The sequence below is a fragment of the Lagenorhynchus albirostris genome, chromosome 8 (assembly GCF_949774975.1).
Source record: "Lagenorhynchus albirostris chromosome 8, mLagAlb1.1, whole genome shotgun sequence".
Lineage (NCBI taxonomy): Eukaryota > Metazoa > Chordata > Mammalia > Artiodactyla > Delphinidae > Lagenorhynchus > Lagenorhynchus albirostris.
Window position 1 is genome coordinate 89,420,610 of NC_083102.1, and position 25,136 is coordinate 89,445,745.

Genomic DNA, 25,136 nt, shown 5'->3' on the forward strand with positions numbered 1-25,136 from the left:
TGAGAAGATAAACAAAATTGATTTTCTTGACTCATCAAGAAAAAAAGGGAGAAGACTCAAATCACCAGAATTAGAAATGAAAAAGGAGAAGTAACAACTGACACTGCAGAAATACAAGGCATCATGAGAGATTACTACAAGCAACTATATGCCAATAAAATGGACAACCTGGAAGAAATGGACAAATTCTTAGAAAAGCACAACCTTCTGAGACTGAACCAGGAAGAAAGAGAAAATAGGAACAGACCAATCACAAGCACTGACGTCGAGACTTTGATTAAAAATCTTCCAACAAACAAAAGCCAAGGACCAGATAGCTTCACAGGTGAACTCTATCAAACATTTAGAGAAGAGCTAACAGCTATCCTTCTCAAACTCTTCCAAAATACAGCAGAAGGAGGAACACTCCCAAACTTATTCTAAGAGGCCACCATCACCCTGATACCAAAACCAGACAAAGATGTCACAAAGAAAGAGAACTACAGGCCAATATCACTGATGAACATAGATGCAAAAATCCTCAACAAAACAGCAGCAAACAGAATCTAAGAGCACATTAAAAGGATCATACACCATGATCAAGTGGGGTTTATCCCAGGAATACAAGGATTCTTCAATACAGGCAAATCAATCAATGTGATACACCATATTAACAAACTGAAGGAGAAAAACCATATGATCATCTCAATAGATGCAGAGAAAGCTTTCGACAAAATTCAACACCCATTTATGATAAAAACCCTCCAGAAAGTAGGCATAGAGGGAAATTTCCTCAACATAATAAAGGCCATATATGACAAACCTACAGCCAACATCGTTCTCAATGGTGAAAAACTGAAACCATTTCCTCTAAGATCAGGAACAAGACAAGGTTCTCCACTCTCAGAACTATTATTCAACATAGTTTTGGAAGTTTTAGTCACCGCAATCAGAGAAGAAAAGGACATAAAAGGAATCCAGATCGGAAAAGAAGAAGTAAAACTGTCACTGTTTGCAGATGACATGATACTATACGCAGAGAAGCCTAAAGAGGCTACCAGAAAACTACTAGGACTAATCAATGAATTTGGTAAAGTAGCAGGATACAAAACTAATTCACAGAAATCTCTTGCATTCCTAAACACTAACGATGAAAAATCTGAAAGAGAAGTTAAGGAAACACTCCCATTTACCACTGCAACTAAACGAATAAAATACCTAGGAATAAACCTACCTAAGGAGACAAACGATCTGTATGCAGAAAACTGTAAGACACTGATGAAAGAAATTAAAGATGATACAAACAGATGGAGAGATATACCATGTTCTTGGATTGGAAGAATCAACATTATGAAAATGACTATACTACCTAAAGCAATCTACAGATTCAATGCAATCCCTATCAAACTACCACTGGCATTTTTCACAGAACTAGAACAAAAAATTTCACAATTTTTATAGAAACACAAAAGATCCCAAATAGCCAAAGCAATCTTGAGAAAGAAAAATGGAGCTGGAGGAATCAGGCTCCCTGACTTCAGACTATACTACAAAGCTACAGTAATCAAGACAGTATGGTACTGGCACAAAAACAGAAATACAGTCAATGGAACAAGATAGAGAGCGAAGAGATAAACCCACGCACATTCGGTCACCTTTTTTTTTTTTTTTTAAACAAAACAAAACATTTTTATCTGGTCCATTGGAGCCTGAGTCTGGAAACACCCATGGAGAATCATCCTACAGGGATGGTACTGACAACTGATAAAATAGCCTCTGTGTCAGAAGAGCTGCCGTATGTACAGGGTTAAAAATACCCACAGCTCAGAGTAGAAGGAGGAATATGAAGGAGGCCCAAAGGGGAGTCTAGTGCTCTTGGGTGCTTCTCCAGGTGTAAACCCACCCCCCCGCAAGCCCCATGGGAAGCAAGAGGCCATAGACTTGGCCACCTGCTGCCTAGGGGCTGCAGGGCAGTGAGGCCAGGTGGCCCAGGAAGCCGGCCTCAGTCATCCTGGGGCAGACACAGAACTCAGGGCTGAGCAGCCACAGGGAGGACGCTGGGCTTCTGAGGTGGGGCGGGGCTGGGAGGGGCTACACCCTGCATGTGCCTGGACAGGGCTGGCCAAGGAGTTCTCCTGGACTCTGTTCCTCCCAGCAGAGGTCAGGTGATGCTGAGGACAAACCCCCTCACCAAGCACAGGGCTGGGCCCAGGCTCAGGTCCACCTGACCCGCTGCCACAACCCCAGCCTGGGGCATGGCTTCCATCCTGGCTGGCGCTCCAGGAATAGCAGAGTGTCCCTCCCCACCCCTGCTTGAGCCCACGGTCACCAGGCACCTGCCTCCTGGGACACTGCGGGGACTCCAGGAACCCCTGCTTGCCTCATGAGGGCTTGGGGGGAGATGGGACCTAGGGGCAAACTGGGGAGAAAAGGCTCCTGACCTCATGCCCCACAAAAGGGGTGTTCCCTGTTCTCACCTGGAGTTCTGGCCTCTGACCTTCCCAAGAGGGTGGTCCTTGCTCTCATCCTGGGGTCCTGGCCTCTGACCCCCCAAAAAAGGGATTGTCCCTGTTCTCACCTGGGGTCCTGGTCTGACCCCACAAGGTGCGGGGGTGGTCCCTGCTCACCTCAGGGTCCTGGCCTCTGACCCCCCAGATTTGGTTTTGTGAATGGAGCTCTTGGCTGCCTCACCCAGGCAGGAGGCCCCAGGCCATGGGAAGGGGCAGCCTTACCTCGGCCCTGGCAGTCTGGGCCAGACCTCAAGGTGGACTGGTCAGAGGAGGTGGCACACAGCTCCCTCGAGCTAGAGGCCGCTTCGAGGTATTCTGCTTGGTGGCTACGAGGCCCTGGGTAGGAGGGAGGGCCAGAAGGAAGGCCCAGGAGAAGCTGCGCCATGCCGCTGGTGCTCCCGGGGTGGGGATCCTGAGATTCTGGTTCAAGCATCCTGTGTTGGGGTCTCCCTCGTAAAGTGTGCATGGGGGCAGGCAGGGTGGTCACAGCGGCCAGGGCCCATGGAGGCCAGTGACCTTGGGCGTGAATGGGGGGCTGTGGCTGCCCTCGGAGGCCGTCCAGTCACTGAGGGAGACCTGGGCCGCCTTGCAGTGCACCAGGCGGTGGGTGATGGAGAAGCCGGCACACTGTCCTGGGTGCACAGGCTGCCACGCGTGGACACCACGTTGAAGCTGTCTGAGCAGTAGCATTGCACGTGCAGGTAAGACTTGGGGTGCTGGTTCTCCACCACCATGATGAGCCCCACCGAGCCGTGCGTCAGGTCACCTTATCTTTGATAAAGGAGGCAAGAATATACAATGGAGAAAAGACAGCCTCTTCAATAAGTGGTGCTGGGAAAACTGGAGAGCTACAGGTAAAAGAATGAAATGAGAACACTCCCTAACACTATACGCAAAAATAAACTCAAAATGGATTAGAGACCTAAAAGTAAGGCCAGACACTATAAAACTCTTAGAGGAAAACATAGGCAGAACACTCTATGACATACATCACAGCAGGATCCTTTTTGACCCACCTCCTACAGAAATGGAGATAAAAACAAACAAATGGGACCTAATGAAATGTAAAAGCTTTTGCACAGCAAAGGAAACCATAAAGAAGACGTAAAGACAACCCTCAGAATGGGAGAAAACAGTTGCAGACGAAGCAACTGACAAAGGATTCATCTCCAAAATATACAAGCAGCTCGTGCAGCTCAATATCAAACAAACAAACCAACCAACCAATACAAGTTTGGGCAGAAGACCTAAATAGACATTTCTCCAAAGAAGATATACAGATTGCCAACAAACACATGAAAGAATGCTCAACATCACTAATCACTAGAGAAATGCAAAGCAAAACTACAAAGAGGTATCACCTCACACCAGTCAGAATGGCCATCATTAAAAAATCTAGAAACAATAAATGCTGGAGAGGGTGTGGGGAAAAGGGAACCCTCTTGAACTGTTGGTGGGAATGTAAATTGATACAGCCACTATGGAGAACAGTATGGAGGTTCCTTAAAAGACTAAAAATAAGACCCAGCAATCCCACTACTGGGCATATATCCTGAGAAAACCATAATTCAAAAAGAGTCATGTACCACAGTGTTCATTGCAGCACTATTTACAATAGCCAGGGCATGGAAGCAACCTAAGTGTCCATCGACAGACGAATGGATAAAGAAGATGTGGCACATATATACAATGGAATATTACTCAGCCATAAAAAGAAACGAAATTGAGTTATTTGTGGTGAGGTGGATGGACCTAGAGTCTGTCATACAGAGTGAAGTAAGTCAGAAAGAGAAAAAGAAATACCGTACGCTAACACATATATGGAATGTTAAAAAAAAAAAAAAGGTTTTGATGAACCTGGGGCAGGACAGGAACAAAGATGCAGACATAGAGAATGGACTTGAGGTCACGGGGTGAGGAAGGGTAAGCTGGGATGAAGTGAGAGAGTGTCATGGACATATGTACACTACCAAATGTAAAATAGATAGCTAGTGGGAAACAGCTGCATCACACGGGGAATCAGCTCGGTGCTTTGTGAGCACCTAGAGGCGTGGGTTAGGGAGGGTGGGAAGGAGATGCAAGAGGGAGGGGATATGGGGATATACGTATGCATATAGCTGATTGACTTTGTTATACAGCAGAGACTAACACAACATTGTAAAGCAATTATACTCCAATAAAGATGTTTTAAAAAAATAAAAATATAAGTAAAAATCTTCCCACCGGGTTGTTTCTCTAATATTGTGGCTATGAGGCCTTTCCTTCTACTGTGAACCAGCCAGAAAGACATTTTGTGTGTTTGTGTCTCATGAATGTATTTTTGATTTAGCTCTACATCATTTTAATTCATTTCCACTCTCACACTTTTTACAAAATTAGTTCAAAGAGTAAAAAATATATAGTCAACTTAGCTCACGTTCGTGCTGGGCTGTGTGTGCTTCAACAGGAAGTGCATTTCTGACACTTTTTAAATGAGCAATCACACGTATAATCAACTTGGTTAAAACTTCCTTCCTGGTAACTGCAACACTTCCTCTGCATCTGGATATGAAGGGAGACCCAGAAAAGCGGAAGAGTTTAGAAGCACACTGGGTAGGTTTGAATTTGTTTTGTTTTCAGAAATTAAACAAATGATCCTTCAACATCATCACCTCCGCTGCTTTATCAGGTATTGCTTCCTTCTATTTTTTGCCCTTTGTTGGGTCTGACTCGGCATAGTGACACTTCCTTCTCAGCCAGAAGATTTGTATCTGGAACTGTTGTCGTTCATCTGATGATACTGCCACTGAATGTCTGTTTCATTGTCTAGTCCAACCCTTGTGTGTGGATATCCACAAGGTTCCGGCAATAGCTTTGCAGGTGCATCGGTCCTTTTTTGTTTTTGTTTGGGAGGAAGAGGGAGGGCACGGGGGGCTGTGTCAGCAGCCTTCACGTTCTTACAAGTGCACTCTTCGCGATTAGTGTACTGAACAGTGTTTCTAACATCTTCTCGTAAAAGGAGAAAGCTTCACAGCCTCAACCATGAAGGAAAGCAGTGAGTATTGAGTCAGCCAGTTTTCTTCTGCACCTCGTATCTTGTAAGTCTACTTGATGTCATGGAGGCAGAAGTGATTGCTGTGTATTTGCATGTTGCCTAAATTTGGACCTATTTTATTTCAAGTTAGTGTCAATATTCACATAACTTACAGTTCTCTTCTTTGTTATTATGTAAAGTAGCAAAAGAGCAAATAGTGAAGGTCTTAAGCTGTAAGAGACAGTCCTTTGGGACAGTTGATTTCATGTGTTTACTAAGTGTAACTTCGTAATATTTTAAGAGAGGGACTACTGACTTTAAAAGTAAGTTTAAGCCAAGTACAGAAGTCTGGATCTAATGAAACCTGCCTTTCTTACCCTTTAATCAAACTCTCCTTTCTGGTATGTGTCAAATGGTCCACTGTTTCTTAAGGAAATAAGTATATATGAGTGTCACTAACATTAGTCCTTTAAGAAGTAAATAATATTTTCTGAAACATTAATTTTTGTTTCACTAGTTGATTCTTATTTAGAACATCTTACAAAATATTAAAGGATACTAAATAGTAAAGTCAAAATACCTTACTCATATGTCAGTTTTAAGATGTTTAGCATTTCAATCATTATTTGAAGAGTTTCTTACTGCAATAAGTCACATTTATACTTAAATGCTTTGTGAAGGTACAGTGGATAAATTGTTGAGAATAAATTGGTGAATTCTCGTTATAGAGATGAAAATATTAGAGCAAAAAGAAGTTAAATAATCGATTGGGGCCCAAAAGCAGGTCCTTCCTTCCATCCTGTGGTTTCTCCAGAGGCAGATGGGATGAACTGGTTACAAAGTTAAAATTATCTGAATGTTCATATTTGGAAAGTACAGCCCTGGGGACTCCCCTAAGATACTGCCCTAACGGAGCAGTGACAGCCACGATGCTTACACATTTCATGATTCACAGTTTTAAATATCTGCAAATGTTCTCGAGCGCAACTTCACCAATTCTGATCTGAGTTTTATCAATGAAATGACTACCTCTCCTAACAAGAAAGAAAAAAATGAAAAGAAAACAAAAACAGGAAGTTGACTAGGGAGCAGATACCTGATCCAGAAAGTTTGAAAAGGGACTGAGAGGCCAGTTGGGTAAGGTGTCTGGGTCCCCTAGGAGACAAATGAGACTAAACGAAGAGGAAATAAGTCGAAGGCCTCTTTTCAGAGGGGGGTTTTCAGCACCTCACGTTGCACCTTATAAACCAGGACATGATCCTTTAACTGGATAATCTGACTCATCCATGCAATTCAGTATGCTTAACAACAATTACCACTGAGAACTATTACAGCAGGTCAGACACAGCGCTAGATCAGTGCTTTACCTCTGTCTTTTAAAATTCTATTTTCAAACGAAATGAAAGCAGAGAGAATGATTAATGACTCCCCATCGACCCATGGCCCATACTCAACGAGTATATTACCTCATTTAACTGTCACCTTACTTACCCCTCTGAGGCACTGCTAACCCCATTTGACAGACAGGAAACAGGCTCAGAGATTATTTAAAGGGCTCATCCCCCAGATTCTAAGTGTTGGGGACCAGGATTCCTGGGCCCCGACTCCAAAGCCCCGGTATCCTCGTGCGCACGTCCTTGTCATTCGTCTACACCTTCTCCTTCTGCCAGCTCGCGGGAAACCATAAAGGGCAAGTGCCTGCCCTGTGACCGAGCCCTCTGTTTCTCTGCTCCCAGGTCGCAGAGGGCATGGAGCTGGAGAACCATGAACAGCACGTGGTGCTGAGAGAGGACAACCGCCGCAGGCGCCGGAGGATGAAGCCACGCAGCGCGGCGGCCAGCCTGTCCTCCATGGAGCTCATCCCCATTGAGTTTGTGCTGCCCACCAGCCAGCGCAACACCAAGACCCCCGAAACGGCGCTGCTGCACGTGGCTGGCCACGGCAACGTGGAGCAGATGAAGGCCCAGGTGTGGCTGCGCGCGCTGGAGACCAGCGTGGCCGCCGACTTCTACCACCGGCTCAGCCCCGACCACTTCCTCCTGCTCTACCAGAAGAAGGGGCAGTGGTACGAGATCTACGACAAGTACCAGGTGGTGCAGACCCTGGACTGCCTGCGCTACTGGAAGGTGCTGCACCGGAGCCCCGGGCAGATCCACGTGGTGCAGAGGCTCGCGCCCTCGGAGGAGACACTGGCCTTCCAGCGCCAGCTCACGGCCCTCATTGGCTACGACGTCACCGACGTCAGCAACGTGCACGACGACGAGCTGGAGTTCACACGCCGCCGCCTGGTGAGCCCGCGCATGGCCGAGGTGGCCGGCCGCGACACCAAGCTCTACGCCATGCACCCCTGGGTGACGTCCAAGCCCCTCCCCGAGTACCTGCTGAAGAAGATCACCAACAACTACATCTTCATTGTCATTCATCGCAGCACCACCAGCCAGACCATCAAGGTCTCAGCCGATGACACCCCGGGCACCATCCTCCAGAGCTTCTTTACCAAGATGGCCAAGAAGAAGTCCCTGATGGATATCCCTGAAAGCCAGAACGAACAGGACTTTGTGCTGCGCGTCTGTGGCCGGGATGAGTACCTGGTGGGTGAGACGCCCATCAGAAACTTCCAGTGGGTGAGGCAGTGCCTCAAGAACGGGGAAGAGATTCACCTGGTGCTTGACACTCCGCCGGACCCAGCCCTGGACGAGGTGAGGAAGGAAGAGTGGCCGCTGGTGGACGACTGCACGGGAGTCACCGGCTACCACGAGCAGCTGACCATCCACGGGAAGGACCACGAGAGCGTGTTCACCGTGTCCCTGTGGGACTGTGACCGCAAGTTCAGGGTAAAAATCAGAGGCATTGATATCCCTGTCCTGCCCCGGAACGCGGACCTCACGGTTTTTGTGGAGGCAAACATCCAGTATGGGCAGCAAGTCCTTTGCCAAAGGAGAACCAGCCCCAAACCCTTCACGGAGGAGGTGCTGTGGAATGTGTGGCTTGAGTTCAGTATCAAGATCAAAGACTTACCCAAAGGGGCTCTGCTGAACCTCCAGATCTACTGCGGCAAAGCTCCAGCTCTGTCTGGTAAGGCCTCTGCGGAGACTCCCAGTCCCGAGTCCAGAGGCAAAGCTCAGCTTCTGTATTACGTGAACCTGCTGCTCATAGACCACCGGTTCCTCCTGCGCCACGGGGAGTACGTGCTCCACATGTGGCAGCTATCCGGGAAGGCGGAAGACCACGGCAGCATCAATGCTGACAAGCTCACGTCTGCCACCAACCCGGACAAGGAGAACTCAATGTCCATCTCCATTCTTCTGGACAATTACTGTCACCCCATAGCCTTGCCTAAGCATCGGCCCACCCCTGACCCAGAAGGGGACCGGGTTCGAGCAGAAATGCCCAATCAGCTTCGGAAGCAACTAGAGGCGATCATAGCCACTGATCCCCTTAACCCTCTCACAGCCGAAGACAAAGAGTTGCTCTGGCATTTCAGATATGAAAGTCTGAAGGACCCCAAAGCGTATCCTAAGCTCTTTAGCTCAGTGAAATGGGGACAGCAAGAAATTGTGGCCAAAACATATCAACTGTTAGCCAGAAGGGAGGTCTGGGATCAAAGTGCTTTGGATGTTGGATTAACAATGCAACTCCTGGACTGCAACTTTTCGGATGAAAACGTAAGAGCCATTGCAGTTCAGAAACTGGAGAGCTTGGAAGACGATGACGTGCTACATTACCTGCTGCAGCTGGTCCAGGTAGGGGGATGCACTCATCTCAAGGGGTTTATCTGCATGTGCACAGGTGCCCCATTCAGCTGTCTTCCAATGCCCCTTGTCTAGAGAGTCACGATCAGTCAAAGGAGATCTAATGAAACTACCTCAAAATTAGTAAGCTGCTCCCCTTACTTTTTTACTGTCTTTGAGGGCTTGTTGACAAGCATTTTGATGACATTAATATTTCTGCTTTTTAGGAGAACCGTTCCTGTGGGAATACTTTGTTCTCATTTACTGTATCAATGATAGACTTGACTTATCGAATGCTCCCTTGTGCCAAGGCTGCAGGCGACCTACATGCTTTTCGTGTATTAGCACATTTAACTCTCCCAACAACGATGATAGAGGTCAAGTTAATATTTGCATTTTATATATCAGGAAACTGAGGCACAGAGAGGCTAAGTAATGTGCCCAAGGTCACATACTTTGAAAGTCAGATTCAAACCCAGGAGGTCTGACTCCTGGCCCTGCTCTTTTCACTGCGTCCCAGTATCTGGCATCAACCCAGCAGTGTCAGGATAGTGTGTCCTAGAGGAAAAACGTCATACTCTCTGATTGTATTTATCACAATTCATAGAGTAACATCTCATATCTGCATGGGACCTTGAAAGCCCCTCTCTTTAGATAGGTCTGGTACTGTGTGTCCACTGCTCTCCACGTGCCTTTCCCTGGGGTCCAGAGAGACTAAATCATTTGCTAAACCCTCGACTAAATCAAGGGTTTCCTTAGGACGTTAAAGAGAGGAGGAAGAGTTCTCTTGCTCACGATAGCCATTCTCAAATCATATTGTGCTGCTTGAAAGAGGAAGGAAAGGACTTGGAAGGGAATTCAATTTTAGAGAGCAGAAGTGTTCATTCATGAATTCAACAGCACAGACTGAATGCTTCCTCAGTTCTGGTTGCTGGATATAGAGCAGTGATCAAAACAGGGCTGGACTCTGCCCTAGTGTAGCCTGTGGTGCATGAAGACCGACACCAAATGAGTACACATACAGGCAGATATTGAGTAACACGTTGTGACAGACACTTTGGGGAAAAGCTACAGAGTGTTATGAGAAAAGAGTCAGGGGTTCTGGGGACACTTGATTGAGACTGAGGAAGCCAGGGACAGTTCTGAGTAGGTGATGTTTGATCTGAGATGGTTAGGATTAGCCAGGCTGACTGGTGGACACCAAACTGTCTAATCATTATCTATATTTATAGGAAGTTTCTGAAGTTTTCTGATGCGAATTTTGGATACTCTCAACTTTGAATCTTCACCTTCCCCTTAGGCAGATACTTGAAACGTTATATTTGGCCTTTGCTTTCATCTATCAAATAGAACCGATATTTTTATCTTCCATGAGTTCAGAGGCTGGCATAGACGCTACTGAAAATTTTAGAAAAATCAAAGTCTCCTCAGTTTTCTAGCTCTCCATGACAAAAAGAACATGAAACAAATTTGCACGAGATCTGTTCCAAGTCCCAAGGCGATCATGAATTATTTTCCACTGTCATTTTCACAAGTACACTTTGCAGAGTTGGAAAATGAATAGTGTTCTTCTTGGAAATGTTTAAATGAAAGAGGTCAATAAGTAATATTAACATTGAATCTGTGGTCCTAAATTTGAAGAAGTAGTCATTTGTAAAACTATTTGAGACACTGCAGATATGGCCAAATGACTCATTCATTCCTAATTAAAATGGTCTCCTGGTTGAGATCTTCATCATCTTTACAGAAGTGAAACACAAAGAATGTCAGAAAGACTCACGTTTGGGTTAGAAACTTAACATTTCTGAAGTGACTCTGGTGGCTAACTAGCCACAGGCTCAGAATGAAGAGCTTAGCTGCAGCTACCGTGGCACCAATGAGGGCACACCTCACCTTTGAAAGCATGGGGATAACTGAAATATTATCCAGTTAGGATTGTTCTGATCATTTCCAAACTGAAAAACCAGAGTAAGGATTGGAAATCATACCCAAACGCCCCCAGGCCCTAAAACATAAAGTGGAATGGGAATATCTCTTATTTCTTAGGAAAACAGGATAGACCGTATCTATTTATAAAGGAGATACTCTGAGATATTTAATTTTAAACCTCTCTTTATGCTTATACATGACATCTACCCTATAATTTTATATGTGCATGTCTAAAAATCAATTTTTGTTAGTCTTACTGCTTTTAAAAAGATGAACTATTGCAGACTTGCAGAAAAGTAGAGAACGGTGTAACAAATATCCAGGCACCCACCAGGATTTAATTCTTTTTTATGTTTTATTTTTAATTGGCTAGGCTGCAGCGGGCGGGGGTGGGGGTGGGGGGCGAGCTGGGGACAGCCACCCACCTGGGCCCTGTTCTCGGTCCAGCCCCTATTTTTCACTTGTCATTGGTTCGTTTTCCTCAGTCACAGAGCTGCCACCTATGTGACTATCTCTGTTATTAGCCAAGTGATGTGAAAACTACTACACACTGCTGAACCTGAGGAACCAGATAAAACAAGAGATTTTCAGACCAATAGCCCTGTATGCACTGCGTCATGGCAGGGAGTAATGACCAGTTGCAGTAAGAACCTGGGAGGCAGCACAGTGACTTGCCAGTGAGAGGCCAACCACACAACTTGAGAAGAGAAGCTATAGGATTTTTAGGATCTCCACATCTAACAAACATTTCTCTCCCTGCATGTACAATATCCCCACTGTCTATTTTCTTTCCAACAACCTTTCTTCCCTTCCACCTTTATAGATGTGTTATAGCCATCTCCATCTTTCCCTTCTATCTTTCCAACAAATCAGGTAAGCCTTCATGGGAACAAAAGCCCTCACCTCTTCATCTCTGAAGTCATCAAAAGCACGTGATTGTGAGTCAGGAGTTCTGGCTTCTAATACTGGTCCTTCCGCAAGTGGTTCACCCTGGCCCAAACTGTCCTTGAAAAGAAAGGATTGAACTTAAGTGACTGCTCAAATTGTCGTCGCCCTATCTATACAAACCCACTAAGGCAGAGCACCAGTTTTTCTCCCTTTCGTGTTTCCCGATTAATCAATGGAGAATGCAATCCCACAAATGCCAATGTGTTCTTCCTTTAGGCTGTGAAATTTGAACCATACCATGACAGTGCCCTTGCCAGATTTCTGCTGAAGCGTGGTTTAAGAGTAAGTACTTCCATTTTGATAAGAGCGTGACGTTTAAAAAGTTACAGAGAATTGGCTGATAGATCTAGAGCGTTAGTCGTAATAATGGCAACCTTCTTGGTTTCATCCTCAGAACAAACGAATTGGTCACTTCTTATTTTGGTTCTTGAGAAGTGAGATCGCCCAGTCCAGACACTATCAGCAGAGGTTTGCAGTGATCCTGGAAGCCTATCTGAGGGGCTGCGGCACGGCCATGCTACACGACTTCACCCAGCAAGTCCAAGTAATTGACATGTTACAAAAGGTCACCATGGATATTAAATCGCTCTCTGCAGAAAAGTATGACGTCAGTTCCCAAGGTACGGTGGCTCTGTTCTCTTGGTTCTCTTTCCAAATGCCTTTGTCTCCAAATGCCATCGTTCCTGTGATCCTTCTTCCTTCTGGAACGCAAGTCGCACCTTCCTCAAGGTAGCCAAGGATACATTTTTTAATCTTCTGTCTTCACGGAGTCAACAAATTTAAAGTTCCCCCTTTACAAGTTAATATTTTTTAAAACTACATATATATTTTAATGATGAACGTATGATAATAGATGTTAAACTCTTTGAAAACTTAAAACAGCATTATGCAGATGTATTTTTTAAGAGCAACTATGCACACACACAAAAAAGATTAGTTATTTCCAAATATCCTTTCTTCCCCATCTTTCAATACATGCATCTAATTTTCAAGTCCTCAGTCTTTTAAAGTAATGAATTATTGAGAAGTTATTTTAAATTTTTTGTGTATATGTATACATATACATCATATATAGCTATATGTACATATATATTTTTTTATATATGTACTTTCTATAAAAACATATATATCACCTCCTCTGTGTTCCAATGTTGTCTTCTTATCCCTAAGAAATCCTGTCCCTCAGCCCCTGCTTTAGGAAAGTTAATCACTCTTTATCTGTATTCCCATAGGTTTTGGCTGTTACTACATTAAATTAAAGTCATTAACACATCTTTCTGGTCTGTTAAACTGTATGAGCCTTGAAGCTAGGAATTATCTCTTATTCACGTTTGTATATCTCGATCCACCACTATGGCTCATAATGGACACTCACAAACATACTCAGCGAGTATTTTAAACTTCTGAATATTTTGACTTGCCATTTTTGCCTTTGAATCTTTTCCAATAAACCAATAATGGTCTCTTCTAAAAATAATAATGGTAATAATAATCTTGCTTTTATTTTTATTGTAAGAAAGAAAGAGCAACATTTGTACCAGCCTCCAGTCTGTCTGGTACCCAGGCAGTAATTTTATTTTTTTTAACATTTTTATTGGGAATAGGCAGTAATTTTTAATTTATGTATTTTGCCTTCACAATTTTGAGACTATCATATTGCCTCCACACAACCTAACTTCCTCTTCTGAAAAGAATTTCCCAAACCCTAACCGAATTCCATTTAATATGGTCTTCCGATACCTGTTTCCCAAATCAGATGGCAGTTTAAAGCTTCACACGTTGGAAAGAAAACTACAGTAATTCCTTACCATTATCCATAAAGCATCCTTCTCCCTCTGACTGTCTGGGTATCCCATATATATTCAGATATTTCTGTCCCCTGTTGTAATGTGTGTACGTGGCTATGTTGCTCCCAGGAAGCCTGACTTACCCTGCCACCCTCAATGGTTAGTTCCTCAAAGACAGAAACCTACCCCCTTTTCTTCTGTTCCTCACCCTACCAAATATATAGAATGTTGTCAATACCTGCGGCCTCAGGAAATGTTAGAGATGATATTGGTGATTTATTGAACTCATGTAACTCTTGTGTGCATTTGACAATTACAGTTATTTCCCAACTTAAGCAAAAGCTTGAAATCCTACAGAATTTGAATCTCCCCCAAAGCTTCAGAGTTCCATATGACCCTGGACTGAAAGCAGGAGCCCTGGTGGTAGGTATCGCGTTGATGTCTCTCCCTGTTCTTTATGTCTTGACGATGGCTCTGCCTGCTTTCCTGGGCCTACTGGATAAAAGCTGACGTTTATAGAGAGACAGGGAAGGTGGAAAGTCCCCAGATGGGCTTCCATCAAGCCCTTCCCTAATTGCTAGATACTAAAAACCTCAACACCAGGCAATCTTCCATCCATTTTGTTTTAAATCAGCTTTCTTGAGAAAACATTTGTATACAATAAAATGTATCCATTGCAAGTGTACAGTTCAAGGAGTTTTGCCAAACATATACAACCATATAACCATCACCACAATCAAGATATAGAATATTTCCATAGAAATTTATAGAAAAAATTCTTTCATATCCCTTTGCAGTTAGTCCTTTCCTCCTTCCCTCCTCCATCCTGGATGACGGATCTGTCTTCTATCGTGTAATTTTGCCCTTTCTAGAATGTCATGAAGTGGAATCATACAGTATGTAGTTTTTGTATATGGATTCCTTTACTTAGCATAATGCTCTGAAGATCCATCCATGTTGCTGTGTGTTTCGGTGATCTGTCCCTTTTTATGACTGAGTAATATTCCCTTATATGGTTATACCACAATTTGTTTTCCATTCACCTTTTGAGTAAATATTTAACAGTGAGATAGTTGGGTCAGATGGGACGTGTGTGTTTATAAGATACTGCCAAACTGGTTTTCCATTTTATAATGGCAACCGTGCCATTTTATATTCCCACCACAATGCGTGCAAGTTCTGATTGTTCCACATCCTAGAGAACACTTTTTATCATCAGTCTTCTTAATTTTAGCCATTCAAATGGGTATGAAGTGGTACTTCACTGTTGTTTTCATTTGCATTTCCCTAGTGATGCTGAGCATCTTTTCATGTGCTTTTGATAAGTTTCCATCTTCTTTTGAGAAGTTTCTATTCATATATTCCATTCACTTTTAATTTAGGTTACCACCTTCTTCTTATTTATGAGTTATTTATATATTCTGGATACAAATCCTTTATCAGGCATATAGTTTACAAATATTTTCTCCCAGTCTGCGGCAGAAGGTTTTAATTCTGATTAAGTCCAATTTATCACTTTTTCTTTTATGCTTCATGAATTTCATGGCCTAAGAAATATTTGCTTCATCCAGTAACCAGGGGTGAACCTCCACCTCCTCCACCAAGGAGTATTTGGTAACATCCAGAGACATTTTTTGTTTTTGTTTTTGTTTTTTGTGGTACGCGGGCCTCTCACTGTTGCGGCCTCTCCCGTTGCGGAGCACAGGCTCCGGACACACAGGCTCAGCGGCCATGGCTCACGGGCCCAGCCGCTCCGCGGCATGTGGGATCCTCCCAGACCGGGACACGAACCCGTGTCCCCTGCATCGGCAGGCGGACTCTCAACCACTGCGCCACCAGGGAAGCCCGAGAGACATTTTTGATTGTTACAACTGGGAGAATGCTACTAGCATCCAGTGGGTAGAGCCCAGGGGTGCTGCTAAATATCCTACGATACACAGGACAGTCCCCGCTGCAACAAACAATTATCCAGCCCCAAATGTCAGCAGTGCCAAAGTTGAGAAACACTGCCTAATTCAATGTAGCAAATATTTTTTCCTAGAAGTTTTAATCTCACATTTAAGTCTTTGATCCATGTTTAATTTTATATACAATTAGCAGTAAACTCGCACTCTAGCAAAAGCACACACTATCCGCTGTCCTTTTGAAGTTAGAAATTGGTAGGCATAATGATATATTAATACAGCTTCAAATTGTTTTTTTTAAAGACCATGTCACATTTTTGATCCTTGGTGAATTCACTTTTGGTTAAAACTCCTAAGATTTTCTCTTTTTGAATGAGTGGCTGCTAAACCACCTTTCTCCCACCTTGAATTTATTTCGACGTATGGGGGTTTAGGGGAGGGGACAGGCATTGTGCCGGAGTGCTAGAGTCTCATCTATTGCTGTTAAATTTCATCTTGTTACATTTGGCCTGGAATTAGACTGCATCTGATTTTTGACAACCATTTTTAGACACTATGGTAGCAATAGAACTCTTTTTCTTTCAAACTAATTCTTAGAGGGAGGCCAGATATGGATAGACAAATAACAGCACAATTGCTCTTTGTTAGAGGGGACAAGAGTCCTACGGGAGGGGGGTATACAGAGGATGGGATATGCCACACCTCTTAGGCACCCCCACAGATGCTTAGGGTTCCTTGCAACACACTTTGAGAACCACTGGTTTAAGTGTTGTAACTTGCTCTCACTAGCATTTTTGGATTTGGTGAAAATGCCTTCTGCATTTTTACCCAAATCATTGAAAATCCTTTTCCAACTGGGACTTTGTCCTAGATGTTTACAGAGATGCTTTGCAAGAGGGTGTGCATTTCCACAATGTGTCTTCAATTGTGTGTGGGAAACATGTGGCTGTCTTCTTACAGATTGAAAAATGTAAAGTGATGGCCTCCAAGAAAAAGCCCCTGTGGCTTGAGTTTAAATGTGCCGACCCTACAGCTCTGTCAAATGAAACAATTGGAATTATCTTTAAACACGGCGACGATCTGCGCCAGGACATGCTGATTTTACAGGTGTGCTGCTGTTAAGGAATTTTTTTTTCAGCTATCTGAAACAAGAATTCTGTACTAGATCTAAAAAAGTGCCTTCTACTGACCCTGTTCCATTCTCCTATTTTGTATGAGGAACAGTGATCAAAGGTGACATAATAGAGTTTTCACTGGGGGAATATAGCCGTGGACCATTAGATACGAAATCTAGTGAGCCTCACAGTTCTGTCCATTCCTGAGGAGATGCATACCCAGCATTCCCAAATAGCCAGATGCACTTCCCTGCCCTAACCTCTTTCTTATACAACGCATTCCTAGTGTGGCAACATGGAATAGAAACCTATTTTACCCCCAAGTATCCACTTTATTCATATCCACAGACATAGCCACACACTCTCAGATGCTCTCCTTAGATACATCACCTTTGGTACACATCCACATACACAAACTGAAGTGAATGATGTGATAGGAAGGAGGGAGAAGGTGAACACGTAGGTGACTGCAGAATTTATGCAGTTACGTAACAAGAGTGAACAGATTACTAGAACAGAAGATGGATGGTGAAGGTATCAATGCTGATCATTTTCATATTATCTAACATAAACTTTAGCTTTGCAGATTTGTAAAGTAATATTCTCTATACCCTAGTTTAATACTGTTGAAGTAACACCATTTCTAATATTTCATGTGATTTATTTAAAATAGGCAAACCATGGAATCTAAAATATGGTACAAATGAACTTATTTACAAAACAGAGATAAACTCACAGACATAGAGAACAAACTTACGGTTACCACAGGGGAAAGGGTAGGGGGGATAAATGAGGAGTTTGGGATTAACAGATACACACGACTATATATAAAATAGATTAACAACAAGGACCTACTGTACAGCACAGGGAATTCTACTCAATATCTTGTAATAACCTATAATGGAAAAGAATCTGAAAAAGAATGGGAAAAGTAATCATACCCACACTAGGGGGTTAATAAAAAGGATCAACATAAAACAGTCCTCGGTGAATGTCAGCTACCATTATCATCGCCCTTACTGTTGCCTTGGTTGTAGCCCAAGAGTGCCTTATGGATAAAAATGTGTAAAGATGTTAGAGTGGAACTTTTTCTATTGTGGTAAAATACACATAACTAGGAACATTTGAATAATAGATAAATCATGGCTAAAACCTACGCCCAGAGAAATCCAACTATTCTCTTCCCCAAGGTGCCTCTCAGGGACCGAAATTAACAGGCTCCCGAGGAAGGGAAACATTAGAGTACCAGGTTGATAAATAAAAGTACATTTGTTACTTACATATTTTATGTTCACTTCAATATTTTGTGTTACCAGAGAAGACTGTTGTTGTTTTTAACAGAGAAGAATAATACATATTTATAATGGAAACGTTTTTGTGTTTTGATGCCCAGATTCTACGAATCATGGAGTCCATTTGGGAGACTGAATCTTTGGATCTGTGCCTCCTGCCATATGGTTGCATTTCAACTGGCGACAAAATAGGTACGTGGGGACCTCAGAAGATGAATATACTGCTCGTCTCATTTTAAAAGACCGCCATCCCATGGGACTTCCCTGGCAGTCCAGTGGTTAAGACTTTGCACTTCCACTGCAGGGGGCACAGGTTCGATCCCTGGTTGAGGAACTAAGATCCCGCATGCCAAGCGGCCATCATCCCTTCAGTGTTGGCATTTAATAACAGAAAATTTACAATCATAATACATATAAAAAGGAAGAAGATGTTCCAAGGCTGGTGCATGTGACTCAGTTTAATACAGACATGTTGAAAATATATGAATGCCTGATTCAACTCCTTGTGACTGACTGTACATGGAGGTGATTTTAGTGAGAACTTGTTCCTTCCTCTTTACTTCTCCACCGCTAAATTTTCACTCGTTTCATTGCACAGTAAACTTCTCTCTCACAAATAACATTTAAAAGTAGATGGAAAGATCTGTCACTTGTTTCACCATCCCAGACTTTACATTATCAAAGCTATTACATACTCTCCTCTTAGGTGCATTTCACATTTTAATTTCAGTCAAACCGATTTTTAGTCAAGTTTCCAATTTGAGAAGTAGAGAACATCATTCCCATTTGACCCTGAAATGTAAAAAAGGAAAAGGCAAAGGTTGCCAAGGGAAGAAGGATGTGTTTGGCACATTAATGCTTTTGCTTATTCAAAACCAACCCTTTCCTCTTTTCATCCAGGGATAGTGAAAGCAGGTCCCACACAACTTCCCTATCTGCCTCCTTTTCTTTCTCTTCCTCCTAAGAAAACCACCAGCACAAACGTGGAAAATAACCCTGTGGTTAAGAAAGCTCTCTGCCCTCCACTCAACAAAGACACAGCCATTCCTCCTCTGGGTCAGGCACTCAGCCCCAGTTCACATCAGACTCTGTGCATGTTCCCGCAGGAATGATCGAGATCGTGAAAGACGCCACGACGATCGCCAAAATTCAGCAAAGCACAGTGGGCAACACGGGCGCCTTTAAAGATGAAGTGCTGAATCACTGGCTCAAAGAGAAATGCCCTATTGAAGAAAAGGTGGGCTCCTGCTTCTCCCTACTCTGAAGGCTCCTGACAAGTTATCATGATACAGCTGAATAATGACATGTTTTTAAGGGGTCTACCAGTGCCATGCCTCCTGACTCACTGGTGAAGCACCTTCCTCCTGAGCTCCTTGGGGTTTAAGCAATTTCCCCTGGTGACACAGCAGATCTGTGCAAAACAGAGGTGCTCACTCAGACCTCGCTGAGCATTTGCTTCTCCTTTGATTATCAGGCCTGCTTTGCATAAAATTTGGTTCTGGGAAATAACTCGTTAGCGTTTTTTATGACCATCTATTTCTGTCGTTCAGCAGAAAAATTTAGTTACCACAGATAAACTCTTTACTACCTGGAAACACTACAGACCCTAAAAAGTAATTTATATAATTTAAATGGTAAATTACGGATGCTCAAAATGTCACTTCCATTCCTCGGAAGTACATCCGCTGAGTCCTTCACAAGCTGTTCAGCTGCTGGTTAAAATTCTGTTGTAGAGGATTAGCACTTCTCATTTGCGTGGGTAGCAGTCTTTCGGGGAGGAAATATAATTAGTAACATTTATTAGTCTGTTAAAATGTGGATTTGTGAACCCGTGCGTACTTTTAAGTGGTCACAAGCAAAACATATGTTCACCAAGGAAGGAGGAATCATTACAGGTTCTGTATTGGCGTTGGCAAATGATGCATGGAAAGGCAGTGAACCCTTTGATTAAAGTACTGTTGTCCTTTGACTGTCGTTTCCTCCTCATGCTACTGTGATTCACTGTATCTTCACCTAACATGTAAGTAGAGCAATGAGAAAGTTGGCTCCTAATAGATAGAACATTAATGATATGAGGTACCACTAACTTGCTCTCTGAAAATGATTCCCAGAACAGTGTCTTTTTGGGAGTCCTTTGTAACAGATTCATGCTGCTCTTTGTAGTTGGGACACAACTAATATTTGGTTGCATTTTAACTAGTTTCAGGCAGCGGTGGAGAGATTCGTTTATTCCTGTGCTGGCTACTGTGTGGCAACCTTTGTTCTTGGAATAGGTGACAGACACAATGACAATATTATGATCTCAGAGACAGGTGAGTTTGTTTTTTATAGAGTAATGTTTTTTGATTGTGGTAAGATATGCATAACATAAAAGTTACCATTTTAACCAGTTTTAAGTGTGTACTCTAGTGGCATTAACTGCACTCACATTGTTGTACAACCGTCACCACCATCCATCTTCAGAACTTTTTCATCTTCCCCAATGGGACCTCTGTACCCACTAAACACTAACCCCCCATCCCTGCCTTCCCCAGCACAGAGTAATTTTTAAATGGAGCTCAAGGTTGGAGCAAAGATCTAGAGGTCATTATTGTATAGGGACACAGAGGCTGTGACCACCCTACGGAGGACCCAGGAGTGAGTAACAGAAGAAGATGCAGCAAAGGAGAATTAAGAAGGACAAGCCAGACAGGAGCTAGAAAGCTAGGAAGGTGGGCGTGATCAACAGTGCCAGAGGGTGCAGAGAAGCAACAAACAGAGTCACCTTTTCTTGATACCCTCCAATCTGAAATGCCGTGCCTTCCTCACCTACTGCTCCTCACTGGGTCACTGTCCATTCTGACAGTGGTCAGTACTGGCTGCATACCATGACATTTTCCTCTAAGAAATCTGGACCAATTTAAGAGTAGAGTCTGGAAAAAACACCATATCGGGGTAAATCGCTAACTCTCTGTGGGAATCAAGAGATAATGCATTTATGGAACATTCATACGATAGAGAGCTCTGTAAATGAGAAGAGAGGAAGGGAATTGTGGTGGTGATGGTGACAGTGGTAGAAATTGACCCAAAGGAGATTCAAAATGATGTATTTCTAGCCTGCTACTCAAAAATAAAAGGTGACTGCCCCTCCCCCAAACAGAGCGAAACATCAGTCTCTCCTGAGTTACAGAAAGAGCCTAAGAGAGTCTTGGGCATAATGATGACATATAAGCCAGAGAGTTTTGGTTTATATTTGTAAGAATAATTCTGAGACAAGAATTTTTTTAATGGTGTTTGGCTGTCATTGAAAGAACACCAGAAGGATATCAAAACTACGCTTGTTTCGAAGAGTGCTTTGTGGCCACTACTACACACACCTGCTAAGACAAAATACATCACAAGCAAAGAGTAAAAATAGCTCTCCCACCCAAGATAGCTCATTTTCAGGCAACTTCAAAATATTTCAAGAAATGAACAAACCAGAGTGTTGTTTGCAAGTGCTGAGGCCAGTATAATGACGTCAGACCTTTTCTTCTCTTAAGGAAATCTGTTTCATATCGACTTTGGGCACATTCTTGGGAATTACAAAAGTTTCCTGGGCATTAATAAAGAGAGAGTACCATTTGTGCTAACTCCAGACTTCCTGTTTGTGATGGGGACTTCTGGAAAGAAGACGAGTCGACACTTCCAGAAATTTCAGGTAATTGGCCTCCCTCACGACCACCTACTGGGAACATCAACCAGATGGTGCCTGCAGCCCTCAACTCTGCCCACCCGCTTCGGGTGTGACCCACCCCCTCCCCCCAGTCGCCTCTGTTCCTTCCCCAAGTGCAAAATGATGCTTCTCGGTAAGCCCCTCTCCTAAAACCAGACAGCAAATAGAAGAATTCCATAATCAGTGAGACTGGCAAATATAGAACGGCAGGATGACACAGCCCTGAAGGACAGGGCTTTAAGGAAGAGCTCCTGGCAGGCAGGTTTAGCCTTTGAATATTTACCTAATCAAGACGTTGCCTAGAAGATGCAAATTGTACGTATATTTTTCAGGACTCGCCAATGATGGTGAGCTTCTTGATTTTTGCTCCAGGTGTGTATTTATCAGTTACTGACACAGGAAATGCTTGCTTGTCTCTTTTTGTAGAGGAGGGTCCCTTGTCTCATTTGAAACCTCGTCAGCTCAACTACAGGTTGTCCTGAGAGCCCTGGCTTGTCCCATCTCACCTGTCCACCAGCTCGTCCACTGGTCTCCCAGCTCCCTGGGTGGGGGGCGTCCACATTCGGCTTTCTCTTCCTATTCCTTCCTGGTCTGCGTTCACTTTTGACTATCAAATGGTATTTCAAATACCCAAGGAGTAAAATGTTCACTCTTGCAAATTTAATAACTGTGAATGAACGTAACTCAGAAAAGTTGTCATTGCTACCGCAATATACCTATTTTAGAGCCATATGAACACAAAACAGATCAGTCGAGGCAACAAGTGATTACTTTATGTGCACATTGGTCTCGGGCTCCCTTTAAATAGCCCCCTCCCTTAGTGCCTCTGAAACATGGTTTGATTTGTACCAGCATTTCAGGACTGACTCTTCCTCCTGCGTGTCTACTTGAGGACCATGTTAACCTTGAGAGATGACATGCGCCTTGACCTTCAGTGGAACAGGAACTGGGATGTATTGTTTTGAAACCTATCTGTGCTTGTTTGTTCTCCTGGCTGATTTTCGTTGTGGTGGTTACCACACTTCCCCTCTCACAGCTCCAGGGGTGGTTGTCAGAGAAACTGAGATCTCTGTGGCCAGATGGTCTTAGGATTTTTAGTGTGTTTTTCTGCGTAAACTCAACTGGGTTTCAGACTATTTCCAGGGATTTGACACGTTTCAGTCCTGTGTTTCTTTAAGGTTAAAAGTCACACATTGTGACAATTTCCTGGAAGAGAAAACTGGTTACATACACACACACACACACACACACACACACACACACAAACCTGGAAGAGTTTTACCATTTAAAAGGGAGGTGGGAAATACTAAATTCTCCTCTCGTGGAGGTGGGGTTCATCTCCTTTGAACAAACACAGCAGCAGTAGTGCCATTTGAACATTCAGGCAGACACGAGGTCTTTTTGGCCAGTGGTTTTCTCCAGAACGACTGCCCATCTGTCCTGTTGTTGACAACATTCCCATAGACCCTATAGTACCCGTGTCACTCCTAAAATCCCAGCAGTACTTCTCCTGTAGTCTTTTTTGTTGTCATATTAAGTTTCAAAATATTCTTTAATGAAAAGATTGGGGTTTGGGGAGGCCCCCCAGAGGTTGCCTCCCCATCTGGGCAGCTTCCGTCCAAAGCAACAACTCTTTGCAGGGAGTCTGTGCTCTCCGTCTGGGAGCATTTCTCCATCCTTTTTGTGACCGAAGCTTGTTTCTTTAGCATTTAGAACCTCTTTCACTAAAGCAACATCTAGGCAGCATGTGTACTGCCAAAAACACACCTTGGTAAATTTTATTGTACTTATATATGTCTATGCTTTGCAGTGTTGGCATACTCTTTGATTGAATGTACGGACTTCAGCCTTAAACACAGATCAGCCCGGCACTGTAGTTGAAAGGATGGGCTTCAGAGCAGATCAGCTTGAGCTTGAATCCTGGCTCTGCTGCTTAATCGCTATGGATGTGATGCAAATTGCTTATCCTTTCAGAACCTTGGTTTCCTCATCTGTGCAGTGGGAATTCTAAGGCCCACCACATGTGGGGTTTTTTTTAGGGATTTTTTATGTGAAATATGTAGAAAGCTTGGCCTAGTGCCTAGTCCACAGCAGGAACTCTATCAACGGAGCTTCCATCGTCATATCCATCACAGGGGGTCCTCAGACTTTGAAAACCTTTAGGTTGAGAAGCCCTCTATGAAATGAGACCTCAAGCAGGTCTGTAATACATAAAACACAACGAAGTAGCATTGTTCCCGTGGAAGAGCAAGTGAGGGGTTCAGGCTCTTTCTCCCCCACCTGCCCCCTTATCTGCTGGTCTCCAAGCCTTTCCCACCCTCCTCAGTCACATCAGGAAAAAGGCTGAACACATATACATATATGTGTACAATGCTACATCTGCAGAATTTCTAAAGTTTCTAGCTTGACAAAGATGAGCAGCGAGTTTTTTCATCTTTTGACTCAGATCTGCTGACAGTTTTTTGTTTTTTGTGTTTTTTTTTACATACTACTAAGGCTTCCAGAAGATTCTGTTTCTTCGTCTTGTGCTCTCTTTTTGAGATGAAGTCCTTCAAGGTCAGGGAGCGCGTCTCTCAACTCCCTAAATAGCATCCCAGTATCTTGTATAACAAAGCTGCCATTTCTAGGTAGGCTGGAAGATGTTGTTTGAATGAAAGGTATCCTCGTTTCCAGCAACGCTAATTTTGCATTGATAAGGTTCATGAATGCACGCAGCATATTTGAATCACCTGTTGGGAAGGGTGGAGAAGAGACAGCCCACTTTTTGTTGAGCATGAGGGGAGCCTTCTCCACAAAGACTTAAAAACCTACCCAGCTCGTGGTAAGAGGATAGCGTCAGGGGAACTGAAACAGGAAAGTGTGACTCTGTCCCGCCTCCCTCTTCTTTCCAAGGTAGCTCGGTTAGCCTAGGACCAGATTCATGAGCTATTTCTAAAGAGGGCAGAGTTCACAAACAAGCCATGATAAGACAACAAGACATAAAAGCAAAGCCTACTATTTGAACCCAAGATTATCTGTTTGCCTTTGGAACAGCATCCCGCACACAGGGTGCTAAACAGACATATCGCAATGATGATGATTTTGATAAATCAATTCTCTATAGAAAAAAAATCTCTCCCTTACTAAAGAGAGAAAAAATTGAACAATGGTTTTCCCACTGGTCATGTATTTTAGAACCACTTTATTTGAAATGTCCCTGACCAATTATAGAACACACTCACATGCAAATACATT

The 25,136-nt window shown here is 43.4% G+C and overlaps 1 protein-coding gene and 1 pseudogene across 1 annotated transcript in view; one reads left to right on the top strand and one right to left on the bottom strand.

Moving 5' to 3' along the window:
- LOC132524352 (ret finger protein-like 4A-like protein 1) overlaps nucleotides 1–2,874 on the bottom strand; it is a 67,926-nt pseudogene extending 65,052 nt beyond the window's left edge.
- Nucleotides 2,875–7,238: 4,364 nt separating this feature from the next.
- PIK3CG (phosphatidylinositol-4,5-bisphosphate 3-kinase catalytic subunit gamma) overlaps nucleotides 7,239–25,136 on the top strand; it is a 30,666-nt gene continuing 12,768 nt past the window's right edge. Inside the window, exons 1-9 of the mRNA XM_060156205.1 lie at nucleotides 7,239–9,245; nucleotides 12,327–12,392; nucleotides 12,505–12,730; nucleotides 14,217–14,320; nucleotides 16,762–16,908; nucleotides 18,310–18,400; nucleotides 19,315–19,445; nucleotides 20,409–20,520; nucleotides 21,730–21,887. Coding sequence (XP_060012188.1) covers nucleotides 7,251–9,245; nucleotides 12,327–12,392; nucleotides 12,505–12,730; nucleotides 14,217–14,320; nucleotides 16,762–16,908; nucleotides 18,310–18,400; nucleotides 19,315–19,445; nucleotides 20,409–20,520; nucleotides 21,730–21,887 — 3,030 coding nt within the window. The 5' untranslated portion in view covers nucleotides 7,239–7,250. The remainder of the gene's footprint in view (nucleotides 9,246–12,326; nucleotides 12,393–12,504; nucleotides 12,731–14,216; nucleotides 14,321–16,761; nucleotides 16,909–18,309; nucleotides 18,401–19,314; nucleotides 19,446–20,408; nucleotides 20,521–21,729; nucleotides 21,888–25,136) is intronic.